Below are 27604 nucleotides of genomic sequence, written 5' to 3' on the forward strand. Positions count from 1 at the left end.
TGTGGTGCACACTTGCTAAATCTAGCACTAGGTAGCTATTAAAAAGCCCTTAGATCCATTGGAGCAAACTTCATTCATGTATGATCGAGACTTAAAAGTGAACAGAGGGTCAAATACTGATCAGACACTGGTTCCGGTGTGACTGGATGCTGGCGCAGAGCCCTGTCAGTTCATTTGACCAAGGTGATTTCGTCTGGTGCGATCGGACGTTGAGAGGTGAGCGACCGGACGTTGGGTGCCAACGTCCGATCGACTCCAGTAAGGTTCTAGAGGGAAAATCGTGACCGGACACGTCCGGTCACAACTTAAACACTGGATTTTGGGGAGAACTGACTGGAGTATCCGTTCAACATGACTGGAGCATCCAGTCACCCCGCAGAGGCACATAACGGTTCGTTTTTCAGCCGTGTGTATAAATACTTCCTCCATTCGTGTGTGAGGGTACTTTTGCTCATTCCAACAGCTAAGAAACACCTTTGAGAGTGCCAAGAAGAGCAAGGTCCTAGTGAGGTGATTAAGATTTGAGAATCCCAAAGAGAGCCCTTATTAGTGAAAGCAATAGTAGTAAAGTGTGCATCAACCCTTCTCATCAGGCTTGTTGTGGTTAAATGAGAGTTCATGCTTGTTACTCTTGGTGATTGCCATCACCTAGATGGCTTGGTGGTGATTGGGAGCTTGGTGATCATCTGACGGAGCTTGTGGATAACCCAACTTAAGTTGTGAGTGGTTGTGGGTGATTCAACGCGATGGAGTGTCAAAGAATCAACCCATAGAGAGCACTTGATCCTTGCGTGGATCAAGGGGGAGCTACACCCTTGCGCGGGTGCTCCAACGAGGACTAGTGGGGAGTGGCGACTCTCCGATACCTCGGTAAAACATCGCCGCGTTCCTTCTTCTCTCTTTATTTTGAGCATTTACTTTGAGCAATTCCATTCTTATCATTTACATTCATAGAATTGCCATGCTAGAGTAAGATTAGAATATATGTTGCTAAACTTTTGTGCAGTAGATCAATAGAAACACTTTCTAGGTACAAGGGGTTAATTGGGCTAACCGTAGGGTTTAATTATTGCAAAGAAATTTAGAATTAGCCCAATCCATCCCCCCCTCTTGGGCATCTTTATTCTTTCATCCATGACGGCACAACTAATGTCCGTGAGCAAAAACATTGTCTAGTTTAACAAAATTATGATTCCTTTAAAATGAATAATGATGAGCTTGTTCGTGATATGTATTCACATTTGAATCTAATTATCAATGAGCTCTATTCAATAGGATTAACGAAGCAAGATGATGCGAACATCGTGAGGAAGATCATCTTCGTGCTACCACAAAAGAAATATGTAAGCATCATCACCATCTTTCACAACATGGAGGACTTGAGCACCATGACCCTAGCCATAGTCATTGGCAAGATAGTGGCATTTGAAATATCACACAAGATGGGTCAAGAAGAAGCCTCTTCATCAAGCAAAGACAAAGCTCTCACATGTAGTGAGAAAAAGAAGATGAAAGGCAAGCAAGTTGAGACAAGCTTAAGCTCAAGCTCCTCAAGTTAAGATGAAGAAGAAGAAGAAGATGATGATGATGATGAAGATTCAAGTGATGATGATCAATCTTCCTCCTTCACCTCCGACCTTGATAAAGAATCAATCAAACTTATCAACAAGGTGGAGAAGATGATCCAAAGGCTCAATATCAAGGGTGTGCCTATCCAAATTCAAGATTTCATCTTCGCAAATCAAAGAAATGAGCAAAGAAAGAGAGAATGCTATGGATACGATGAGTTGGGGCACTTTGTGGAAGTTTGTCTAAACAAGCCCACACCCAAGACAAATAAGAAGGTGTGCGGACAAAGCCCTCACATCAATAAGATCATGGGATGATTCTTCAAGTGAAGAAGAAGACCATCACAAGAGACAAGGGCACAAGCACTCATCATCAAGCACCTCACATGTGTGCCTTATGGCATGAGGTAACAAAAAGTCTATCCCTAGTGATAGTGACAATATTAGTGATAGTGATGGTGAGCTACCTTCTTATGATGAAATTGTGTAAGAAAATCTTAACTTTGCTAAAGTTTGCACTAGTCAACAAAAAAAGCTTGAAAAATTAAAAGAAAAACTAGATAGCTCACAACAAGCTTATGCTACTTTGCTTGAATAATATGAAACTTTTTCAATCTTAATATGGAGCTATCTACTAAAATTGAGCAACTTGAGACTAGTGCAAACACAAATAATTACACAATCAATGATGAGCAACTTGTAAAGAAAAATAAAAAATTAAAGAAAAAGTTAGCTAGCTCACAAGATGCTTATAAAAGTTTGCTTTCTAAAATGGAAACTATGTGCAAATATTGTGATGAGCTAACTAATAAAGTTGCTAATCTTGAAGCCATCGGTACTACCTGTAACACTCTCGGTGTTACACTGTATAATCTTTTGCTAAAACACTGCATGTGCATCAAATTTACATGATAATGTATGAAATATAATGTGTAAATAAATTCCTGTGACTTGAAACATTTATCGAAAATGTGAAACGAATGTTATATTTCATGTCGTGTTTTATCGCTTAGAGTTCTAAACGAATTTTTATTGAATGAGAATGATATAGAACGCATATGCGAAACTTTAATAAAGTTTGTAGCGCAAACTCGTAGGTGGCGATGAAATACTTGCGGTTGAGAATGAGATTCGCCAGATAGCTTACTTAATAGCTTGGAAATCAAAGTTGACACGAATCCAAACAAAAACTTAGTCATTTTCTTAAGTCGGAGAATAGGTTGACGAAGCTAAGATCGGTAATTTTCGTAGAAGAATTAGGCTAAGTAGTGGCACGGTTTTAGGGTTTGTTTTAGTAGCTTGACATGCCATCTCGAGCGTAAAATAGCTGGTTTAGCAATTGAAGCATTGAGGTGGGTTTTTGGGATGCTTTAAAAAGCGTGCAAGACACGTTGATTGGTGCCAGTGTCTGGCCGTGGTCACCGAGTTTTGGCTCGACTTGGCACGCTGCATTGGCCTGCCCCTGGCGCGCACGCGCGCACCGCTGGGCGGGTCCACACCACCATTGCCGTGCCCTGGCACACACTCACACACGCACGCACACCGTGCCAGTGAGCCTGGCTGCTCTGCCCTCCGTCGTGTCCGCCTGAGCCACGCTGCTCGCCATCACATCGAGCTGCGCACCCGAAGCGCTGCACTCTGACCGTCACTGCTATGCGGTAACTATTGCCATTGACCTTTCATGGCTGCACGCGCATGCCCTGCCCCACCTGCCCTCGCCATCATGTCCATGCGAGATGCGTCGTCATGCTACTGCCTCCCTGAACTGGCGTCAGTCTCTGTGGCGCATTGTGGTGAGCCATTGTTGTCTTGTGAGTCATGGCGCTACGGTTGCACGTCGTTGTGCCGGACTCATACGTGCATGTGGAGCTATCACCGTCGCACTGTCGTCCTCTCCCAATTCGAAAATGCGCCACACCAAGCTTCCTGTCCCGTCGCCTTGAATCACGCCGGCCGAGCCGCGCTAGGGCAAACCCACAGAGTTGGCCCATCTCCTTAATTACGCACATCTGGAGGTCAAGTTGGAGTCCAGCTTCGCACCAAGCTTGCCACTATTGCAGTCGTACGGTGTTGGGGCTTCAATTGGAGTTTTCGCCCGTCGTCGACCCCTTAAGTCCGAACGCCGTCGTCCATCAAATTAGCTTGGCATAGTCGACCTCTTTCAAATTAACTGCACACCTAGCTAGCCCTATTAGTTAGCCAGCGATTAGAGCCATCCCAGCGAGCTTCCATCCTATAGTGAGGTAATGTAGGGCATTCTCCTCGTGGTGGTCCACCATGGTCGTCGAGGCAGGTGCTCGTCTAGTGCGTCGCTCCGTGCTCTGTTGTTTCAATTGAGCGGTGCCTTTACGTCGTGTTAACTTGGTTGCCTCGCCCATGTAACAGTTTTATAGGTGGAGCAGTAGGTCACTAGGGACACCGTCGCTGCGCTTGCCATGAACCAGAGTCACCCCCACGCTTGTGGGCAACCACCTTGCCGAGCCCCATGAGTTTATTTAGCACCGCGATTTAGGCCTAAGAAAAATTTCCAAAATGAGTTTTTCGGGTTTTTAATTTAAAACGTACTTGCTGCGATAAGTGAATCCCGTGTGACTTAGTTTCGTGGACTCAAATCAACGCTCAAGATAAATTACGCAGTGCTGAAAGGTCCTTGTTTGGTTTTGGTAATTGAGTAACAACTTAGGTGGACTAATTGTGTTTATGTGAGATACACAGGTGATTAGTCCACAGGTACATGTGTGTGAGCAACATAGTGCCATGAAGGTGAAAATGGCTTGAAGATGTTGCAAAGCTCACACATGTGATGATGAAGGAGCTTATTGCACATGAGACATGACATTGAGTCATGTGATCAAGGTGGAGAAGATCAAGACAAGACTTGGCTTGATGGACCGGTTGCAAGCGTGAAGGGCAAGTCGAAGGCTTTGGAGTGATGGACCGCGTGGCGGTGAAGCTTGAGCAAGACTTGGCGCCGATGGATGATGGCAACGGTGAAGAGTAAGTAGAGTCAAGATCGATGAACCAATATGATCATGTGATGATATGAAGTGGATCATATCATTGTTGATCGTGTTGGTGCATGTGTTGCATCGACATTGAAGGAGATGGAATGGAATGCGCAAGGCAAAGGTATAACCTAGGGCATTTCATTTCACCGGTCATAGGTGTGTAGAGAAGTTTATGACCGGGTTTAGGATAGATGGCCGTACTATCAAGAGGGGCAAACTTGTTTGCATATCGGTCATCTAGTGCCACTCGAGTGATCTAACTTTGCATTGTTGCTAGGATCGAGTGGCGTGGCAAGTTGAGTGGCTAACATCCTTTGGGAAATGATTGTGAAAATGCTAACACACATACACATGGTGGTGTACACTTGGTGGTGTTGGCACATTTATAAAGGAGGTGGTGTTTGCAGGGTTGAGATGGGTTTGGGTCCCTCTCTCCCTTCCGCCAAGCTTGTGAGGCGGGATTCAGCGCTTTCGGGAAAATGAAATGCCTATTTTCTATTGCGCCGGATGCAAATTCTTGGTGGTTAGCACATTGGTGCAAGGGTGAAGAGAATGGTGAAGATGCTGGCGTCGGTCAACTGACCGGACGCTGGATCTGAATGCACCGGACGCTGGCAGGCTGCGTCCGGTCGCACTGACGTGGAGTGTAGCAGTAGCTGGAATGTGACCGGACGCTGGCTGCGTCCGATCGCGTTCGACCGGACGCGTCCGGTCATGCTCGGGAGCTTACTGGAAATGATCGGACACTGGGGGTTCAGCGTCCGGTCAGTTGAGTGCTGCTGCGTCCGGTCAGGTCAAGTGACCATTGGAACCGGGACACGTGGTCGTCTGCGAGCGACCGGACGCTGGGGTCCAGCGTCTGGTCAACACGACCGGAGCGTCCGGTCGGCCCGACCGTTGCCCAGTGAAGGGGTAACGGCTAGTTTAGCCCTTAGGGCTATAAATAGAAGTGGCCTTCGGCCATGGCTGGTGCTGAGCACCTCAAGGGACTTAGTGTCCATGCTTGTGAGTGCTTGGGAGCCCTCCATCACACATATACTTGATAGTGATCATTCGTTTGTGTGAGTGAGCGATTCTAGTGCGATTGCATCGTGAGGTTGCATCGAGTGGCACTAGGTGATCGAGTTGCAAGCCGGTGGTGCTTGTTACTCTTGGAGGTTGCCACCTCCTAGATGGCTTGGTGGTGGTCTCCGTCGAAGCGCGCAAGAAGCTTGTGCGACGCTCCGGAGAAGTGCTTGTGAGGGGCATTATGCTCGCCCCGCGGGAGCCACGAAGAGCAACTCTAGTAAAGCGTGTCATTGAGCTACCCTCACTCAAGGGGTAGGTTCTTGCGGCGCCCGACGTGCGGGCTTAGCGGGTGATGCTAATTAGCCGCCGAACCACCAAGTGAGCGGTCGACACAACGGGAACTAGCGTGTTGGCAAACACGTGAACCTCAAGAGAAAAATCATCGTGTCAACCTTGTTCTTCCCGTTGGTTTGCATCCCCATTACACAAGCTTGCCATTACTTTTATACATATTAAGCTTGTGTAGTTGCTCTTGTAATTAGATAGCTTGTGTAGCTTGCTAATTACCTTCTTGCTTGTGTAGCATAGAAGTAGCTCCCTTGCGTGGCTAATTTGGTTTTAGTAACCTTGTTAGTCACATTGCTTAGTTTGTGTAGCTAAGTATTTGCGCTCTCTAATTAGGCATTGGTTGCCTTGTTATTGAGCATTGCTAGTGAGCTTAGTTAGCTTTGTGCTTTTGCTTACTAGCAAGTGTAGGAGCTCCCTTGTTGCTTAAAGTACTAGTGGCATAGGTTTGTGTAACCTTGCTCCTAGAATTGTTTAGGAGAGCTCTAACTAGCCCGGCACCTTTGTTGCATAATTGTTATCTTTGCAAGGTGCTAGTGAACATATATAGTGGGGTATAGTCTTGGCTAGACCGATAGTTTTAATTCCGCATTTGTATCGGTTAGCCGACGCGATTAAGTTTTAGAAAAGACTATTCACCCCCCCTCTAGTCGCCATCTCGACCCTTCAAGTGCGTAGAAATATTCATGAATACCCGACGATGATTCTAGAGAACGTTTTGTTCGGTTAGATTAAGCATGAAAATCAACTTTTATAAATAAAATAAAATCCATTAATAAATAGAACGATACATATATATAAACTCACGGGTTTATTTTGTTAAGCACGAACTGACGAGAAAGAGAGCGCAGCAGCTTCGTTTATTTTTTCGACGTGCACCATACTCGCCTAAAATCAAACATGCTTCACTGTAGCTAGCACGTCTTGCACGCCGGGTGCAGCAGCACCACAGAAAACACTGTAGCGTCGCGAATCACGGTAGCGTGGTGGAAATCACTGTAGCACGCAGAAAACACTGTAGCATGAAGAAAAAACATGGCTTCCTGCAAAGAACCATGACTTCCATGACCTCTAGCAGCTCTTGACTATCCTTAGTATGCACCTGCAAACTAAGTCATGTCTTCCTGCTATAGTGTACTAGCTCAAGCACCAAAGTCTCCCATGGATTAATTAGCTATCCCCAAAGTCAAGTCTATGACGTGTTATTAGGAAAAGAATGTGATGCATGAGCAGCACGCCACACACATAAGCAAGTGGTGTGGGAGCTGGGGACTATTGAGGCAAGCAGTTAGTTGTTCAGCCTAGCTAGCTTCTCTTACTATCCGATGACGACTACTATCTGGCAGTCACCATCTGCTGTAATAAGCCCGGTAAAAACACGGTAGCTGTAGCAGCGTGGAAACACTGTTCATCCGAAGCATCTCGTTGTTCGCAGCAACGTTTTATTACCTTTAAGCAAGCTAGTTAGCCGCTAACCTTACGACGCGTCGCTGTCGCGCCTTCACGTCGTCTGCCTTTAAAAGGTTACGCCGAGCCGTTCCGCTCCGCTGCTCACTTGTTTCTCTCAAATCAAGTTTCTCTGTTCTTGCCCATGAAAGTTGCGTCTATCGATTTCTCCCGAGCTGTAATAATCAGCTGAGGTAGCTAATCTGTAATTGATCTTCTCATTCTCTAATGTTTCCTTGACCTGTGGTCTCCTCCCCCCATTAATTCCTTGACCTGCATGAATGAATCAGCACCTCACCACCAAGCACGTTTAGCCCAAAGCACACTCTAGTCCTAATGTGCTCGTCAAGTCCAAAGACCACTCAAAGTCTATCATTTGAATTAATGCACTCATGACCAAAGACCCACTCCAAGTTCATCACGTGAAATCCAATTCACATGACTAGCTAGCCAAATGCCAGCTCCACCTCTAGCCCCGCATCTCCTGCCTATAAAGGACACGCCAAGCCTACCAAGCCATCCCACTCCACCGCTCACCATCTTACTCTCTAAATCGAGTTTCTCTGTTCTTGCCTGGGAAGGCTACGCTCTACTGATCTCCTTCCTCAAGCTGTAATTGACCATGGTAGATAGTCCCCATACACCCCCTACCTCCCTTCTACCTCCCCATGCCCTTAGATTTGGAAGTCATGGCTAAAATCGCCATCAGGTGAAAGTCCAGCAGCTGTCCATGGTGGACGAGCTGAGGAGCACAAACACTCAGTGCTCTCTGTGTCTCTCTCGAAGAATCCTAGCCGTATACCCACTCTGCTCTTTGTTTAAGTCCACAGCAGCAGCTTGTCCTATGCCATGTGCTAGTAGCAAAGCCGAGAACCAACTCAGCTCCTATACACGTAAAGTGAAGAGTCATGAGCCATTAATCCACGCCACCAATTTCTTTATTCCTTTTCCCTTTCTAATAACCAGCGGCAGCTCGTGGCCACTAATCACGTTTCATTTTCTCTCCTCGTGATTAATTAGCGGCCACCTTGCACAATTAATATCTCCACTATGCTAACTCCGATTCCATCACTTCTTCTTCCTAAATCCATCTAAGATCGAACCCCGCCTATCCATAAAGTTTCATAATTTTTGGAACGTGGTTGAATTTATGTGAATATTTATTTGTGTCTATTTGCCGAGTACCGTGAGTTCGACGCCGACGGAGGGACGTCGATGGATCATGGAGTCATCGGGAGTTGTTGGAGAAATGGTACTTTTGGAAGCGTGATTGGATTTCTAAGAATTTCGGCTGTCGTTGATTATTTACATCTATGCATTTGCATCAATACATATCATAATAGGAACGACGGTGGATCGATGATATCAACTGGAGTAGCTGAAAGATGATGCTATGGTGATCATATCACGAAGATGGAATGCTAACTTTTGGTTATATTTTACCCAGACAAGCCCCGGTGCATAACCTCTACTTTTCTACAGTTTAAATTATATTTGTGCATTAAGTTTAAGGAGTTGAATGAAACCCACTTGCATATATATCTTTATTCCTATAAGTCTTACTAGTATGACAGGATCGTGTAGAATGCTATGCTACAGGACTCCGATAGAAGTCGAGTGATTGCCTGTCACTCGCGAGAGATAGGAAATATATTATTGGATTACTATCACTTGGAAAATATCAAAATGGTGGAAAGGAAAATGGTGATCGGGCAGGGATATGGTTTGGGTATTGGTGAGTGTAAGGAGTTGTGTCGCCGTGGACACGGGGCATAGCTTGGTTACACTATTTTTCCCTGTCTGGTCGGTTAAGGACCGATCGTTGCATATGACTCTAGGCAGGTCACAGACTTATTATCCCGAGCACATACTTGTGTATGGGTGCTTGGAAGACTTGTTGCTCTCTTGTCGTGGATCTGGCTCTTTCTGGACCGACTGTTAGGGTTTGTTTTGGTGGAGGAGGTCCTTGCACCGCACTGAGTCCGAGACTCAGGGGCGGGGGCTTGGAGTCCCAGTTTGGACGGGGACCTAGATACCTGGGACAGGAGAGTGATGGGTTGGTCCTGCTTGTGCCTGGGGTACAAGCGGGGCGTGTGTTTTCAGGGTACCCAGCTGAGGGCATTGATTCGCGAATCGCCGGGCTATCCGGTACGGCTTGTCTGCGGTTTAGCATCGTAGTAAGAACTGAAGATGAAAGATGGAAGATGGAAAAGGAAATCTGATTGCTTATCACTTGCTTGAAAGTAGCACATGTGCTTACATAGAATAGTTAGTTAATGAACCAATGCGGCTATTATTAAAAATCAAATGTAAGGACGCACGCTTAGTAATGCTTTCTGCAAATGCAACCCACAAACCAGATAGCCTTGCATATCCTTGGAGTCTTTTCTTTTCTCCTGTCGGGTAAGTCTTGCTGAGTACAATTGAGTACTTAGGGTTTCATTCCCCCTGTTGCAGGTGACAGGTGGATGCTTGAGCTGACCTTTGTGTGTGGATTCCTCCTGGTGGGCTCAGAGAGAATTTCCTTTACGCTGCGATCGTAGTTGCTATTTATAACTCTCACCAAATGCTTTTATAAATGAAAGTTCATAATCTGTTGTCATAGTGTATATATCAATACTTCACCATGTCATTAATAGATGTTTATTTCTACTATAATTCTGGTCATATGTTTAAATTCCGCTGTACATTAAATTATTTATAACTCTGATAATATGATTACATTCCGCTGTTATACAATAACTATTATACTCTGATGTTGTACTAAAAGGGATGTATAAAATGGTTAAGAATGATGTAAGCTTTGTTCTCTCATTTGTGATCCTGATGGCAAAAATGTGGATTTTCGGGTTCTCCCTTAGGGTGTGCCCGACGGAACCGAGTAATTTAGTGTTCTCCCTCGAGTGCTTAGTGTCTAATAGAAGACAAGCACTCCTATGAGGCATTAGATTAGGCGGTTCTGCTACAGTCCAGTCTGCCCTGCACATCTCTGGTGAGGCCCTCTTGCTCCTAGGGTAGGTGGTTGAACCATTTGGGGTCTAGGTCGCCCAAGACACATTTGCTGCCATCGGCGAACTGTGTTGGAGGTCGTTCCCGTGGCCGACGCGCTTGAGTGTAGTAGCGATTCAAATAGGACTTCTACATTGTTGCCCGCAGTCTATAGATGGTTAAAGAGTAGCGGTAGAGGCATTGCGCTAGGTAAATTCACCGGCGCCGGTGTTGCTGTGGCCTGACCCCGCCGCGGCGCATGGCCACATCTACGTGCTACATCGTTTTTAGTGCTTGAGACCTCGATCGATTGAGCTTCACTCGTAGAGTGCTAGGGAGGTGTTGGTTGAGGCTGAGGAGGCCCATGCTCACCGACGTTTGGCCGAAGATGCTGTGGCCTTATTTAGTTTCGGCCAGGGACTTTGAAAAATGGGAATTCAGGTAAGAACAGGGTGCTAGGTGCAAAGGTCATGACTTAATTAAATAGTGTTTGAGTGAGCTTCATGAATAGAAAAGAGAACGTGGCTCTTTAGCAAAAGCGCCAGCTCATGCGCGGGCTCCGCCATGGGCCGCGTTGCATGGGCCACATCCACGCGCCGTGCGCATGGGCTACGCTAGTGGCTCGTGTTTGTGTGCTGCGGGAGTAGGCTGAGCCGCGAGTAGTGGGTCACACAGTGAAGTTTAGTTTCTTTCTTTTCCAGTGAATTAACAAATATTTGTTCAATTTAGTTTTGCACTGATCTTGGTAAAATTATAGTAAATTCTGTAGGTACCCAAAAATAGCAAAACAAAATTTGTTAGGTTCATAAAAATGCTATCTATCTGTTGGTGTAGTTAGTTTACGATTAGCTATGATAATGATATGTTCATAAATTCAATTTAGAAAGCTTAGTATTATTTAGCTTAATAGTTATAGGAATTTTTATGGCAAATTGATGATACCTTTAGCCACGAAATTTTTACAGTAAGATCATTAGATTATTATGTACTCAATGTAATTTTTGTAGCCCTAGAGTAGGTTGATAAATAAAGCATCTAGTACCCCTTATTTTATCATATATAGAGTAAATCGATATTAAGAGTAAGAACACCTTTAGTTACTAAGATAATATATGTCATGCTTCAGGCTTGTTAGTGGTAATAGTAGATAACTTAGCACCTTAGCCGGTAGGACTAGCTTAGTAGCTTGATAGATGTATTTTATTTTAAGAGCTGCTGTTGTTGTATTACTAAGTGTTGCATCATTATTTCATGCATGTAGATCATGAGTTGGTAGAGTTCTTGCCTATGGACGAATAGGACTATGAGGAGGTCATCGAGGAGTAGAGGAGGAGATCCTCGTGTAGGAGGGAGCCTTGGAGCCATTCGGTGCTGACCTTGTTGACCCACCGCCTGCCCAAGGCAAGCCCCGGTGCATAACCTATATTTTTAATGATCACTGAATATATATATGATGTGTATTTACGTTACAGACATTTTATGAAAACTATATGCATAAATATACTTACCTAAGAGTCCTACTAGTGTAGGTCGATTAGCTGCTATGCTCAGGGTAACGGTAGCGTGAGTAACCTACCGTTACTCACAATATGTGATAATTATGATCACTCATGGTAAGATGGTGGAAAGGAAAAATGGTGACCGGGTAGGAATATGGTTTGGGTATTGGTGGCGGTAAGAGATTGTGTCCTACGACCAATAGGACATAGCTTGGTTACACTTTTTTCTTGTCTATGTCGGTTAAGGACCGGTCGTTGCATAAGTCTCAAGGCAAGTCACAGATTTATTAACCCGAGCACATACTTGGGTATGGACGCAGGAAAGACTTGTTGCTCTCTTGTCATGGGCTTCGGCTCTTTCCAGACTGACTGATTGGAAGCCAGGATGGTGGAGGTCCTTACACCGCACTGAGTCCGGGACTCAGGAGCGGGGGCTTGGAGTCCAAGTTTGGACGGGGACCTGGACCCCATGACAGGAGGGTAATGGGTTGGTCCTGCTTGTGCCTGTGGTACAAGCAGAGCATGTGTTTTTGGGGTACCTAGCTGGGGGCATTGATTCACGAATCGTCGGGTGATCCAGTATGGCTTGTTTTGGGTCTAGCACCGTACTAAGAACTAAAAGATGAAAGGTGAGGAAATGGAACTGATTGCTCAACTCTTGCTTGAAAGTAGAACATGTGCTTACATAGAATGGCTAGAGAATAAATTATGCAAATAATAACATAAATAAGGACTCACTATTAGTATTGCTTTCTGCAAAAAGGAAACCAATAAACCATAAAGCTTATCATATTCTTTGGAGTCGGGAAATTATTCCCACTAGTCGGATAAGTCTTGCGAGTACATTGTGTACTCAGGGTTTATTTACCTCTGTTGTAGGTAATGCTTGAGGAGCATCGTTGTGTGAAGGATTCTTTTGGTGGGCATAGATGGATCCTTGTTCATTATCGCTAGATGTTTATTTTTATTTTCGTTGTTAAATATTCCACACTCTGAGTTTGGAAATGTAATAATATACTTTTTACGAACTCTAGATGTATGAAATGGATTAAGTATTGTAACTCATTCTCATTATTAGATCCATGGAGAAAAATGTGGATCTTTTGGGCTCTCTCTTGGGGTGTGCCCGACTGATACCGTCCATTGTAGCTTGCTTTTGGGGTGCTTAGTGTCTGATAGAAGACGAGCGCCTCCGTAAGTGTGTTTTTCGGGCGGTTCTACCACACTACCCCCACTGAGGCATCTAAAAAGGAAGGTTCTATTTTTGACATGTCTAAAAAGGATGCCTCTACTTCTTATAATGATCTATGTTTAGACTCACTCTTGTGCAACCAAGTTTGTGTTGAGAAAATTATTGTACAAACATGCACACAAGAGGTCGCAAAGAAGAATGTGCAACTCAAGCAAGAAGTGGCTCGCCTCACTAAGGACTTGACTCAAGTAAAAGGCAAGACGGAGGAAGCCCAACTTCATCAAGATAACACCGTCAAGGGAGTGAAGAAGCTTGATGAAGGACAAACCGTGGTTTGTTATGTATGCCACAAGGAAGGCCACAAGTCCTATGAGTGCAAGGTGAAGAATAGGGGAGGAGCAAAGAAGAAAGAGAAAAAGCAAACAAGTAAGTTCTCCAACACCTACACCAATAAGGTTGACAAGAAGGCCTCCACACCATACTTGTTAAAGAAGAAGAAAAATGACAAGGTAGTGGCCATTAAGGTGAACAAGCAAGCCAACAATGGGGTCAAACGCTTTTGGGTGCCAAAAGAGATCATTTCAAACATGAAGAGCACCAAGAAGGTTTGGATCCCGAAAGGGAAGTGAGAAGTCCGATGGACTTCAGAGAATTTGGAGACTTGGCAAAGTATGGGTGCATTTCATGGGGTGCATCACATTAGATCATGTCAATTGCTAAGTGGGTTAGTGAACACTATGGACCCAAATTCCCCTTCCCATGGTAGGTAACTAGATTTAATTTCTTGCAAATTTCAATGAGCATCTAGTTTCTTTTCATGCCTAGGTTTGTATTTGCATGCTTAAATCCTTTGTTATGCATACACTAGGTATATCTTATGGTAGGCTTGCTCGGTTTCACTCTTAACCCTTGGAGCAAACCTACATGGTTTAAATTATTTAGAAGCACGACACATAGCTTGTTTTACAATTGTTCATCTAATATGTGCTAAAGTCCAAATTGTAGATAATTTCTCCCAAATTTCATATTCGGAAATGATTCTCACATTCATGTGATGTCATCTTTCAAGTGGTATCTTTGATTTTAAAATCAATGTGCATGTCTCCAATAAGTACTCCATACTTGTGTGCACAAATTTAGGGGGAGATTACTCTATAAGTTGGATGCTTTGAGACTAACACCTTTTCAAGCTTATCATATGTGTAGTAGTCTTATTGTAAGGAAAATGGAGTCCCCGGAGTTAAGCATCATACTTCAAATATCCATCACCTATTACGAGTGGTATAAATCAAATTGGTTTCCACATGTGGTATTTCTAAACCGATTTCATCATGTTGATTTCACTTTGGTATTTATATGCTTTCTCTATGTATTATATAGATTAAACTCCCTTGAGCTTTAATTTGTCAATTATGCATAAACTACATTCTCCAACATATGTATGCATATATTTAGGGGGAGCTTAGTCTATATATTGTGAGAGTCAAATTTTGTGATCTATTCCACTCCACATACAACGGATCACAAAGTTTGACCCTTTCTTGTGCTACTAATGTTTTCCCTTTTGGTATTTGATTCCAAAGAAGGAGAATTTATAGGACCAAAAGCAAGCCCGATTATAATAATTTATAAGTTGTAATAGTAATAGTTTTCAATTGGTAATAGTTCAAGAAAGGGAGGATAGTGGATTATGGAGTTAGGGGGATGCTTAAATCCATAATGCCATATGGGGACATTTGCAAGGGCAAGATAAGTTTCCAAAGATGTTTACATGTGGTATCTTTTAGCATCATATAACCTTGCCCTTTGCATTGCATCCTAGCAAGTAAATAGTTTTTAAATTCTAAATTTTTTATTATTTGCTTGTTTTGGTTGTGTTGTCATCAATCACAAAAAATGGGGAGATCGTAAGAAAAATAGACCCTAGACCCATTTACTTTGGATTTTGGTGTTTGACGACCAACACAACCAAATTGGACTAATGAATTTGTAAGTGATTGTTTTGTAGTTCAATAGGGTGCAAGACGTGACTTAGACGAAGGCAACGTGATGATTCGATGATCAACACCTCAAGAAAGACATGTGAAGATGCATAGAAGACGTACAAGGTCAAGTAAAGTCTAAGCATGGAGATTAGAACCAAGTCGGACGCAAGATCGTAAAAAACCAGCCTAGCAGAGGTGACCGGACGTGACTTTATGAGTGACTAGACGCATCGGTGCTCGGCAACACCAGGCGATGACAGCTAGGACTGGACGCTGAGCAGCAGTGATCGGACGCTGAGCGAAGCAGTGACCGGACGCTGAGCGAAGCAGTCCAGAGCGGCGCCAGCATGACCAGACACGTCCAGTTGATGATGACCGGACTCAGTCCAGAGTCCGATCAATGCGTGCGCTCCAACGGTCAGGACGACCGGACGCGTCCGATCAGGACGTGATCAACGTTCGGTTAATAGTAGAAAGGTGGGTTTCATCCCCAATGGCTACTTTCTCAGTGAGGCTTATAAATAGACTCTCCAGCCGGCCATTTGAGTAGAGTGGAGCTGAGTAAACATACTAAGGGTGTTGATACACCATTTTAGTGATTTTCACTTGCATAATGCTTAGTGATTCATTAGGTGATTAGCGTAGGTGCTTTGCGAAGTGCTTAGGTTGATTAGACCACCGCTTATACGCTTGCTCTAGGTTTAGGCCTAGTGTTTAGTGAGGTTTGCATACCTCTTACCACTTGGTGCTTGCGTGCACCATTGTTGTACATCGGAGGGGCTTGTAGTCTTGCGAGATTACACCAACCGCGTTTGTGGTCTGGCCGCCACCGTGTACCGGAGGGAACAAGACCTGTGGCATTTCGGCCGGAAGCTTGATAGCGAAGACAGCGGGGAGCATCCAGGAGAGGCTTGCCGGAAGGCACGTCGGAGACCCACTTATGCGTGGGGAAGGTCCGAGATTATCCACGGAGATACCCGACCGGGAGCTTGGCCCTTGCGAGGGATTCCGTGCGAGGGTCTCCAACGAGTACTAGGGGGAAGCTTGCGCTCTTTTCGATACCTCGGTAAAAATACCGGAGTCGTCGACGGGAGTTTGCATATCTCTACCTTACTCTTTAGCTTCCGCATTTACATTGTTTGCATAACTCCTTTTACGGTAGAGATAGCAACGCACTAGCAAAATCATAGTTGCACATTTAGATAGTTTATCTTTTGTATAAATTTTGCTAAGGTTATAAAAAGAGGCCATAGTTTAGAGTTAGAATTTTAAGTTGCCTAATTCATCTCCTTCCTCTTAGGCGTCACGGTCTCCTTTCACTAGCAACTCTCTACTGTCACAAGAAGATGGTAGAAAGAGCCAATATCTGAAGGTGGTTCTTTTATATGGTTTACAAATATATGAGTTTGAATTATACTGGTGATACGAAGGATAAAAATAGATATCGTCTCTACCTCTATCTCTATCCATATATATCTAAAAAGACTCTAACGTCATCATCTATCTAGTGATACTAAATCTTGATCCTTGCTCACATGTCCGTGTCCAGTACGAATCATCCTCTACTCGGAGGTCGGAGTTCATACATCGTGTCCTACCCGGTTTCAATATGAAAACTATATCTAAGGGTCCGCGTCTGATACGTTCGCATCCGATTGCTGAGATTTCTCCTGGTGCAACGCCGAACATATATCTAGTATTATATTAAAAACAAGAGAGGGAGCCCGAGAACGTAAAGCTCCATTAGAAGGGAGCCATTAACGGAGATGGTCTTAGAAAACCCTTCATATATTGTGATTCAAGCGTCTTATTTTTTCATAACCAGTTACAAGATTTTTTAAAATAAAATATCCATATCCATCGAGAAAAAAGACGGCCGATCTCTCTCGTTTTGTTGACACCGATTTGGACGGCCAGGTGGCCCAGCACCACCCACCCACCCACCCATCCACCCAGCCATAAAAAAATAAGTAAAAGTGGGTCAACCGCCCTCCTCCTGGCCACGACCAGTAACGCAGACGTGCCAGAACCAAACGCCTTTGCCGCGCAGGCGCAAAAGAAAATAGAACGAAAAACGCAAAAACATATATAAATTTGTAATAATTACCAGGCGATAATACCAACGAACCAGCCTAACCGCCGGCACCCCCTGTCCCGTGCGCCGTGCCCCTCCCCAGTCCCCCGCCACCTGCCAAAACAAATAAATCCATCTGCTCTCCAGCTCGGGGCCGCAATCCGATCAAAGGCTAGGGTTTCAAGCCTCTCCCAACGACCCCTCCCTCCCTCTCCCCTTCCCCCACCACAACGCGGCCGCCATAGACGCGGTAGCGCACGAACTCCTCCCCTAGATTTGAGCGAGCAACACCCTGCGAATCCTCACCTGACGCACCAAATCTGGTCAGAGACGGTGAAGAATTCGAACACGATCTTAAGCATCGTTGATTTAAGACCACACAAACACATCTGCCTGCCTTTCCCCCTACCTGTTTCCTGTGTGTGTTTTTTTCTCTGTTTCGGACGATTCATAAGAACAGATCTGCAAGGATTGCAGATCTACCTGGTCGAGAACCAGGGCCCTTGTTTTGGACGCCCAGAACGAACCCTTGACCCTGCGGATCTGCTCGATCCGTTTTGGATCTGCTTGTTGTTTTTGCTGGATATAGAGAGAATGTTCAAGTCGATGGTTTATTACGGGAACACCTCAATCGGAGAGGTGGAGGTGTGGCCCAAGGGCGAGGCGAGCGCGGGCCTGGCCGTGGCGGCGTGGGCGCGAGAAATCCGCGTTGACCGCCTTTCCCCGCCCAGCGAGCGGTGCCCTCCGCTGGCGGTCATGCACACCGTGGCCGTCGGCGCCCGATGCCTCGTCATGGAGTCCAGGCCGCCCGTCGCCGCCGACGTGGCGCCGATGCCTCTCGTCGCCATGCACGCCGCTTGCCTCAGGGACAACAAGGTATATACAGATTATTCCTGACGTAAAAAGAGGTTCACATCCTCCGTAAGAAAAAGAGAACAATATGAACATATTAAAGGATACCACGAATTTTACGTGGGGGACGCTTTAATGGAAGGAATATCTTTTATTCTTATTACGTGGACAAGCTTACCGGGACATAGTTAATTCTTACATTTAGGGTGGGAATAATTTTGTTAATTTTACTTGAACGATCACTGGACAAGGATTTTTGGCAGGATGTGAACGGATGACTAAGAATGAACTGATATTTTTCAGTGATGACACCGACTTGAACTTGCATGATCCTTCACTATCTTTGATGTTCCTGTGGACTTGAACTCGTTCCTAACTCTGTATCATCAACCAAACTACAGAACTTTTAACTTTGAGGCTAGATGGAAGGACTTCAGATCAGAGATTTAAGCTTCACAATCAGGCAATCAGCCACTGGATGTCTGAGTGCCATGTATTGGTCCTCTGGAATTGGGACACACAAATCTGATGACTTGTGAAAAATTGGCATTTATTTGATACCCGTTGACTTTGGATCACTGGATGTAGCGTTAGTTGACAATTGATAAAGTTGTACATCACACTAATTGAATCTGAATTTTGATTCCTGATTCCTGATAACAAGTTGAACATTAAAATATATAATATGGAATGCCTGGGTCTGTCACATTAAGTTACTGTTACTCAAGTGCTTCTCTATTCAGTTTGACTAAATATACAAACCTGTGCAAATGTTTTTTTTTTTTCATGGCAATCCTGTAAGTTCAAGTCTCTTTGCTGTGGTATCGACATTTCCATATTCCATATTAAACTTTGCCTGATTTTAGAATTCAGGATATACACTTATGAAATGACAGCCAATTCAGATTTTGCAATTTTGGACCTAAGATTTTGCCTTCAGCTGGTTCTCCATGCCTTGATGTCCCCTATTTTCTTAAATATCACTGAGAAGTTAAGATCTATAGCTCTGGCATGCATTATTAGAGTTAAATACATGTATTATTTACCTCTTAGAGATTTCAACATCCATCTTCACCTTCCACTTACTTTCATTTCCCTCGTATTCATTTGGAAACTGCATTTATGGTTCTATACTGTATATATCATATTGAACGCGTTAATTCCTTGTGCTTTCAGACTGCGGTTGTTCCACTTGGAGATGGAGAATTGCATTTAGTTGCGATGACATCCAGAAGAAACTTGACAAATCATGCATGTTTCTGGGGCTATAAATTGCCATTTGGTTTGTATAATTCTTGCTTGACCATGTTAAATCTTCGGTGCCTGGGTATCGTGTTTGACCTTGATGAGACATTGATTGTCGCCAATACATCACGGTCTTTTGAGGACAGAATTGATGGACTTCAAAGAAAGCTGAGTAATGAGACTGATCCACAGCGTAGGAATGGTATGCTATCAGAGATCAAAAGGTACCAAGATGATAAGTCCATCCTAAAGCAATATATAGAAGGTGATCAGGTCTATGATGATGGAAAAGTGTATAAAGCACAACCTGAGATTGTTCCACCATTGTCTGATAACCAGCAACCAATGACACGTCCAGTTATAAGATTACAAGATAAAAACATTATCCTGACAAGAATAGATCCTCTGGTATGTGCTAAATTGCTTGAACTTGCTTTGGGCCTGTCCATGGTAGCATTTCTTTATTGGCACATAGATATGTTATGTTATAACTACACAGTATGCCGTTGCTAAATTTGGGTTTTCCTTGCACACCAGTACCCCTAAGGGAATGTCATAAAGTAGAAGTTCCCAAGTCCTGGAGCAAAGCAAAAGCTCTAAGATTCAAGGATGTAGGTCTGCATATAATCAAGGATGTCCAACAATAATTATTCGAATTATTGATTTTTCTGTTAGACCAATGGATGAATGTATGAGCAAATAGTCCATCCTTGTGTAGTAATAGCAAGGATGGTTCAGGAACTTTGATTCCTCGTTGTTGCATGCATTTTCCAACCTTGTTTGGACTTTCTGATTTGGTTGCACAAAAAATGTCAATCAGCCATCTGATTTTATTCTGCTTTCTGCAGATTAGGGATACCAGCGTGCTTGTACGTTTAAGGCCAGCCTGGGAGGATCTTCGCAGCTACTTAATTGCAAGAGGTCGCAAGCGTTTTGAGGTCTATGTGTGTACGATGGCTGAAAGAGACTATGCTTTAGAAATGTGGAGATTGCTTGATCCAGATTCAAGATTGATTAATTCTGTTCAACTTCATGATCGGATGGTGTGTGTAAAATCTGGTATGTAATTCGTCTTGTTTTTGAACAAGTACAAAAAGAGCATAGCGTAATGTGATCTTCTAAATGTTGTCATACTCAATCTGACAAACTATGAAAAATAAAACTCAAATTTTCTTTTTTAGTTTCATTCTACTGAAATTAATGCGAAATTTACCATTTATAGGTTTAAAGAAGTCCTTGCTAAATGTCTTCCATGATGGTTCTTGCCATCCTGGTATGGCATTAGTAATTGATGATCGTCTGAAAGTTTGGGATGAGAAGGATCAATTACGAGTTCATGTGGTTCCTGCATTTACTCCATATTATGCTCCTCAGGCAGAGGTGATGTTCATGGCCTGTCTACCAATACAAAGATATTATATTGTCACTAACAGGATCCCTCCTTTCCACCTTCTAGGCAAATTGTTCTATCCCGGTTCTGTGTGTAGCCAGAAACGTTGCATGCAATGTTAGGGGTGGTTTCTTCAAGTAAGATTATCTTATTTTTTTAATCTGATTGTAGTGTCCATTTGTTTGCATTTTTGTCGTTCATCCTAATACTTTTCTAGACTGCTCTGCTCTCTATAACTTATACCTCAGTAAAGTCTAGCCCAATGCTGACATAGAATTTCATGGCTCAATCCACAGAGACTTCGATGAAGGGCTCTTACCAAGGATTAGCAATGTTCACTATGAGGATGAAGTAAATGATATCTCATCTGCGCCAGATGTTGGCAAATATTTGATAACAGAGGTAAATTTTGGAGAACCTGTTGCTTTCTGTACTCACTTTTCACTAAGCAATAACATTTTTTTTTCATGTTCAAAGGATGAGAATGCCGCATTAGTGAATGGAAATAGAGATTCATTGCCTTTTGATGGTATGGCAGATGCAGAGGTTGAGAGGAGAACGAAGGTTTGTGCCTTTTGACACTATCTTGATTTTTTCCCCTAAATTGGCCAACCATCACACACAAAAAACACTTCCAGTAACAATCCAGGGGCCTATTAGCACAGTTTCTAGAAAAAAAAATGTTTCACTATATTACTAAGTAACAACGAGGGTATAAATTACAGTTAAGGTTCTAAAATTTCAGAAATTTTAGTTTTCTCAGCACCTAATATTGTAGCAGCACGAATCACCTGTCCATAGCAAATAGTGTTATACAATGAAAACTCAAAAAAACTTCATAACTACAGTGTATTTATTCCATAACTAAACAGTACAAATGTCAATGTATTAATGAGTTTGATGTCTGTCGCAAACAATTTTGTTTATTTGTGGTTTATGACAGTACAAATATTTTTTCTTGTGAGCTGCTGCCATTTTTGTAGGCATTTTTTATAGTACAAAATTAACTCCCACTTGTATTTATGCCCCCACCTTTTACGGAGTTGTGCACCATTTGTTTCTCTTATATTCGTTGGAACCACTTTCAGGAAGCCAATGCTCAAGCATTCCATCAAACAGCGGGGAACTTTGTCATGCCAGTAGCCCCTGCTCAGAATTTTGTTTCGTCTTCAGTTGCACCATTAGCCCTACCTCTTGGCATGATGCCACCTCCATTCAGCCAGCCAGTTGTTCAACCAGGTTTTTCAGATTCACTGCAAGGTTCTCCAGCTAGAGAAGAGGGCGAAGTTCCTGAGTCTGAGTTGGATCCGGACACAAGGAGAAGGCTTCTCATATTACAGCATGGTCAAGACACAAGAGATCCTACACCTCCACTCCCAGCAATACCACCAGTGCAAGTTCCAGTTCCTCCAGTGCAACCTCATGGGAATTGGTTTCCCACAGAGGATGGGCTAAACCCAAGTAACCTGAATAGAGGTTCAGCAGGTTTCACTGTGGAATCCGATTCTATGCTCTACGAGAAAAAACAACCACCTCATCCTTCATTCTTTCATGGTGGGGATAGTCCTATGTCGTCTGATAGATTTGGCTATCAGAACCAGAGGTTTCCCTCTCAGGTACATGATTTGTAAAACTTTTAATTGTCTTCATTTGCTAAGTAGCCATGTAGACACTAGGTGACAACTGACAAGCTTATGCTTGGTGCAGCTACCACACACCGAGGATCACCACATCCTTCAGAACCATGCACCTCCAAAATACAGATCCTTTTCTGGTATGTTTTATCAATTTCTTTCTGCCTTTTAGTTTTAAAAATGTTCACCTTGAGGGCCACTTTCCATGCGCTCCCTTGCCATGTGTTGCCACTCATATACTAGGTGCATTTACAACCCCATTACATATGGTCTGGCTATGCTTAGAGATAAGCCAAATAAGCTTTTCTTTATTCCAAGTTAGATGGAGAGAAGTTAGATATAAGTTGCTCAGTAGTAGTTGTTTAGTTTGTTTGATTAGATGAATTGTTTTGGGCCTATCCATCTACTACAAATTGTGATAATGCAACATGCAATTCATATGTTATGAAAACCATAAAGAAGGTCCCTTCCACTCCTCTGGCCCGTGCTCACTCCTCGCTCCTGCTTCATATTGCTGGCCTCTCTTTTTCTTTAATTCTCCCATATTGTTGTTTCTGCAACACATGCCTTTTGGCTTCGTAGAATATTGTAGCACAAACCTGTGCATTATTGGTGAACAAGGTCCTCATTCTGTTATTCACAGTTTAAGGAATTTCTTTCTATCTATTATTTTAATGATCCTGCAGCTGTATGTGACCAGAAATATCCACATGAGTTTGTGATGAGATAATGTGTTGATGGTGAATAACTATTTATTTCACATGCTTTCACAAATGGTGGCACAATTATGAAATTGTGCAATTTAATAGCCCTAGATTTTGCTTTTGTGAAGTGCAGCTTGGTGTACATGTGTTTTATAGGATGGTTATGCTTAACTTTGTTTATGCCATGAAGGTGAGGAGCTAGCAGCTCGGCATGTTCCCTCAAGCCAGAGAAACAACCAGATAGAATCAGGAAGACACTTTGCACAGTATGCTGGGACCTCTGCTGGCATATTAGAGGGGATTGCTCTGAAATGTGGATCTAAGGTACTGTGTAGCATTCAATGCTAGTGGACCAGAAGACTTGTTCTTCTAGTCAATCTTTGTTGACATTTCCTTTTGTGTTTAGGTGGAGTACAGGTCAACATTATGTGATACTGCAGAACTACAATTCTCTATTGAGGTAGATTAATTTCTTCATATTAGCAATTTCATCAAACATCGAAGTCCAAAATAATAGGAACTAGGAAGTTGTGGAAACATATGAATTTCGGAGGAGATTAATGAATCTGATCAAGAACTGAAATGTACTTTAGTATCTGATTTTCAGTTGACTGTTTGATGGAAAACTTCTGATGAACTATCATGTGCTTACAATAATGTTATTGTGCTTATATTATGTCTCCTTGTTATTATTTTTTATTGCATCTCGTTCAGGTTTGGATTGTTGGGGAAAAGGTTGGTGAAGGAATTGGTAGGACAAGGAGAGAAGCACAGCGCCAAGCTGCAGAAATGTCTTTAAGAAACTTGGCCAGTAAGTTTGTGCTACTTCACCTTACAGTATAACACTATATATGTCATCAGTGTCATGTGAACCAATTGTTTTTTTATCTCCATATGAGTGGCTGTGTTATTTAGGTTAGCTAACCAAACCTATCACATCCTTCCCCCTTTTGGGTGAGACCGTGAGGGACGCCTCAGAACACAGGCTACCCCAACTTGCTTGGGACTAACAGGCTTTGGTTTTCATGGTGGTGATGGTGGCAGTGTTCTGGCAACCGATAAAACTTTGCTCATAATTTTGTTTTTGGTAGCATACCGTGCCCTGATGATTGGTATTGAATTTTCTCCTAGGGCATCATCAAACATCCTGTAATATTTCATCCTGAGCATGTTTCAGCAATAGCCACCTCATGCTGCTTAATAGTTCTAGTAACATGCTTGCCCATTTGTTTGAGCTTTAATTTCTTTGATGACAACCTCTTGGTTGAGGTAGAGCTTTGTATCATTTGTGCATTGCTGGAACATTTTGTGTAATAGTCTGTTTTATTGAGTTTGACATAGTAAATTTACTTGCAGATAAATACTTGTCATCTGATCCAAATAGGTTGACTGATATGAAAGAAAATGGTTTCAGTAGCAACAGAAATGTGTTTGGTTACTCTGGAAATACCAGGGATGATATGTTGCCTTTTTCAAGTACTTCCGAGGAATCTCGCTTTATGAAAATGGAGGAGAACAATTCCAGGAAAACAGGAGGTTCTGTTGCTGCTCTCAAGGAACTTGTAAGTCTAGCTAGCTGTGTTGATTATTAGTAGTTTGACTTTATACTCTTTCATGAAGTAGACCTTATGGTATATATATATATATAAACACACTGCAGTGCATGGTTGAGGGATATAACTTAGTTTTTCAAGAGCGTCCATCTCCAGCAGATGGTTTAGTTGGGAAAGAATCTTATGCTCAGGTAGAAGTTGGTGGACAAATTCTAGGCAAAGGAGTTGGATTAACATGGGAAGAGGCCAAGCTCCAGGTAATAAGCAGTCTAATACTGACTCAATTTATTTTCTTATTGTTACTTTAGTCTGAAGGGCGGGCCTGGTGCAAGCGGTAGAGTCTTACCGCCTGTGACTGGAAGGTCCCGGGTTCAAGTCGCGGTCTCCTCGCATTGCACAGGCGAGGGTAAGGCTCGCCACTGACACCCTTCCCCAGACCCCGCACAGAGCGGGAGCTCTCTGCACTGGGTACGCCCTTTTATTGTTACTTTAGTTTCCTTGCCTTAAGAAAATCTGGATTCATTTAGTAAACCCAGAGGATACCTAAGTTTGCGTTTAAAATAGCATCAAGGATGGTCATGCTTTGTTTTTGTGTTCTTATGTGAGTTCAAATTTCAATAGGTAAACTGGACTTATGTCCTATTTCCTTCAACGAGTATGTTTTGCTCGGATCAGCCGTTGTTTTCTTTTTGTTGCTAAACACTCAACTATCCAGAAGGTCTAGTCAAAGCCCTCATGTTAGTCTCATTGACTGCACTATGATTTTAGTCATGTAGATAATAATTTTGTTCCACCGAAAAATGAAGCAAGAAACTGAATTTGTTCCACCGAAAAATGAAGCAAGAAACTGAATTTATGGCACAGCCGCAGCGGTGGTAGTGTGGCACCATGCCGGTGGTAGAGGGAGGCAACTAAAGATTGAGGATGATGGTCATGGGAGTAGGAGTTGAGAGAAAGTTAAACTGCTGACAATATGACATAGATCATGTTGGCAGATGACACTATGACAGTAGCAGGTGCTCAAATTAAATGGCTTAGGAGAATTCAGGTGCCCTCCTGTAATTTGTTTTTTCAACCAAACCATCTTCTTTATTTTTCAGAAAGCCAATGTCTGAAGCATTGCATTTGTCGCAGTGCTCACTCTAGATAATCATATTAGATTTGAGGTTTTGAGCTGTTACTAGTTAACAAAGCGTGCATAAATGGAAATTTTAAACATGCAATGGGCTTTCCTTGATTGGGTTGCTTTAGTTGATAATTTCCCAACTTGAATTTTCACATGTTATTTATTTATTTATTTACTTTGTAGGCTGCTGATGAGGCTCTTGGAACTTTAAGATCCATGCTAGGTCAACTTGGTCATAAGCGATCTGGCTCTCCAAGGTGATTATTTGTCTTTTGGTGATGCATAACTGCTACTTTTTTGTTTATACGAAAAACTACCTTACATGCTGCACTGGATTTCTATTGAATGGAACTGCAAGATGTTTCTTGGTTCCAGTCCCCCCCCCTATAATCTGAGTTCTAAGTCCATTTCTACAGTGTTGCCATGTAGCAGAGTAGTAGTCAAATTTGATAGGGAAGGAAATAGGAGTGTTTGTTCGTGTGCTTGGTAATAGGGTCTTGACTCTTGACTAAACTAGTTCTCAGTTACTATTGTGGATTACGCTTAAGAGGTGACCAAGGAAAAGTTATAGTGCCTTAGCTGTGTTTTGGGTCATGTATGTAGAATAAACATTTCATGTTCCAGTCATTTTTTTTTTGTAAATTGTTATTTTGCAGCTTTTGTTATGTTTGTATCCATGTGTGGACAAGATTTCCATCACAGTATTTTATGTGTATATTATAGCTTATACGTATTTCATATGATTTGAATGACTATAATTACTGTTTACCCCAGGTCATTGGCACCAAATTTTAACAAGCGGTTCAAGCCAGATTTTCCAAGGACCGTACAAAGAGTTCCTTATGGAACATATTCTAGGATCGAAGGTCATGTTCCTTAGATGTCTGCATAAATGATGTGCCTGGGCACAAAACTTTTAAAACTGGATGAAGCATTGAACTGTCAGGTCTCCACACATTGAATGCAAGCCCTAGATTTCTGGCTTCTGGTGGGCTTCCAAGGCTCTCACAGGCCGCCACTGGCCATGAGAGTACGGACGAAAGGCCAAGTAACTATAAAGTATTAATGGTGGCCATAACTTCATGCATTCTGCCATGATATGACCAGTCACGAGTGTTACCACATGTTGTCTACTTGGCATAATCCTTGACCTGGAAGTTTAATGGTTAAACCAGGGGTTGATGCAGGCACGCAGCTCCATTTCATTCCATGGATCAAAGAGCGGCGCTGTAGCTGGACAATTTTTTCTTCCCTTGCTCTGGTTCAGGTTAAAGTTAAACCCCCTGTAGCTCGGGGTCTTAGCAGGTAGCCAGTTTTATTACCTTCACTCCAAGTTATTTAGGCAAGTTGTAAATTGTAGCACAGAATTGAGTACTTGACTGTATTACCAGTACGTTGATATAGTAATCTTTGTAGCTGTAGCCTAGGCAGGCAATCTCCATGGAGGTTGCACGAATCCAGTAGGGGACAGCATTCATTTGTATGTTGTAGTCATCTTGTAATATATGGCCCCGTTTCTTTACAAGGTTGGGAATTTGCCTCTCTAATTCTGTTGCCCCTTTTCTGATCGTATCCCCTTCACTCTGATTGTGCATGGACTTGTCACATAGGTAGCTTCAGTGAAATGTGTGCTTTAGGTCGTCCCCAACGGGATCAAATAGCTAGTCTAGATGAAATCCTATTGGTAAAAGGAAGACTCCTATTGATAAAAGGAAGACCCAGCAGTGCGCTAGCGTGTACCTTCTAGCTAGTGATTTGTTCTAATAGCAGATGCCTGTGCGTTGCAACTGATGTAACACTCTCCAATTGAGACTTTCTTTCAACATATATTTCTTAACTTGGCAACATTACAGGATTCTATCTTAAATTAAATTACTACAGCAGAAAAGCCATCTCTGACTTTTTTTTTTACTTCTGTACTTTGTGAATTTACTTGTCTACTACTTCCTTAAAAACCAATTCAAGTTGAATAGTACAGCAGAAAAGT

General features: G+C 42.9%; 1 protein-coding gene across 2 annotated transcripts; it reads left to right on the forward strand.

The window, feature by feature from the left end:
• Nucleotides 1-17271: 17271 nt before the first annotated feature.
• On the forward strand, nt 17272-27163 carry LOC136477801 (RNA polymerase II C-terminal domain phosphatase-like 1). 2 transcript variants are annotated; one of them, XM_066476054.1, is made up of 16 exons: nt 17274-17989; nt 19142-19618; nt 20059-20269; nt 20433-20590; nt 20667-20737; nt 20897-21002; nt 21078-21164; nt 21689-22216; nt 22308-22374; nt 23129-23262; nt 23345-23398; nt 23653-23749; nt 24295-24500; nt 24599-24748; nt 25801-25874; nt 26392-27163. In XM_066476054.1, exons 1-16 carry the CDS (start codon nt 17708-17710, stop codon nt 26495-26497), a joined length of 2808 nt encoding a protein of 935 aa, XP_066332151.1. In that variant the 5' UTR covers nt 17274-17707; the 3' UTR covers nt 26498-27163. The 2 variants fall into 2 exon arrangements, with proteins under 2 accessions (XP_066332152.1, XP_066332151.1); XM_066476055.1 differs by lacking the exon at nt 24599-24748 and having other exon boundaries at nt 17272-17989.
• Nucleotides 27164-27604: the final 441 nt, after the last annotated feature.

Source organism: Miscanthus floridulus, chromosome 8 (assembly GCF_019320115.1).
Source record: "Miscanthus floridulus cultivar M001 chromosome 8, ASM1932011v1, whole genome shotgun sequence".
Lineage (NCBI taxonomy): Eukaryota > Viridiplantae > Streptophyta > Magnoliopsida > Poales > Poaceae > Miscanthus > Miscanthus floridulus.

Excerpts from the sequence above, each read along its gene's own strand:
- LOC136477801 (XM_066476054.1), top strand. The coding sequence starts at position 17,708 with ATGTTCAAGTCGATGGTTTATTACGGGAACACCTCAATCGGAGAGGTG. Across the intron at positions 23,399-23,652 it reads AACTACAATTCTCTATTGAG|GTTTGGATTGTTGGGGAAAA; the intron begins GTAGATTAATTT and ends CATCTCGTTCAG. Across the intron at positions 24,501-24,598 it reads TTGCTGCTCTCAAGGAACTT|TGCATGGTTGAGGGATATAA; the intron begins GTAAGTCTAGCT and ends AACACACTGCAG.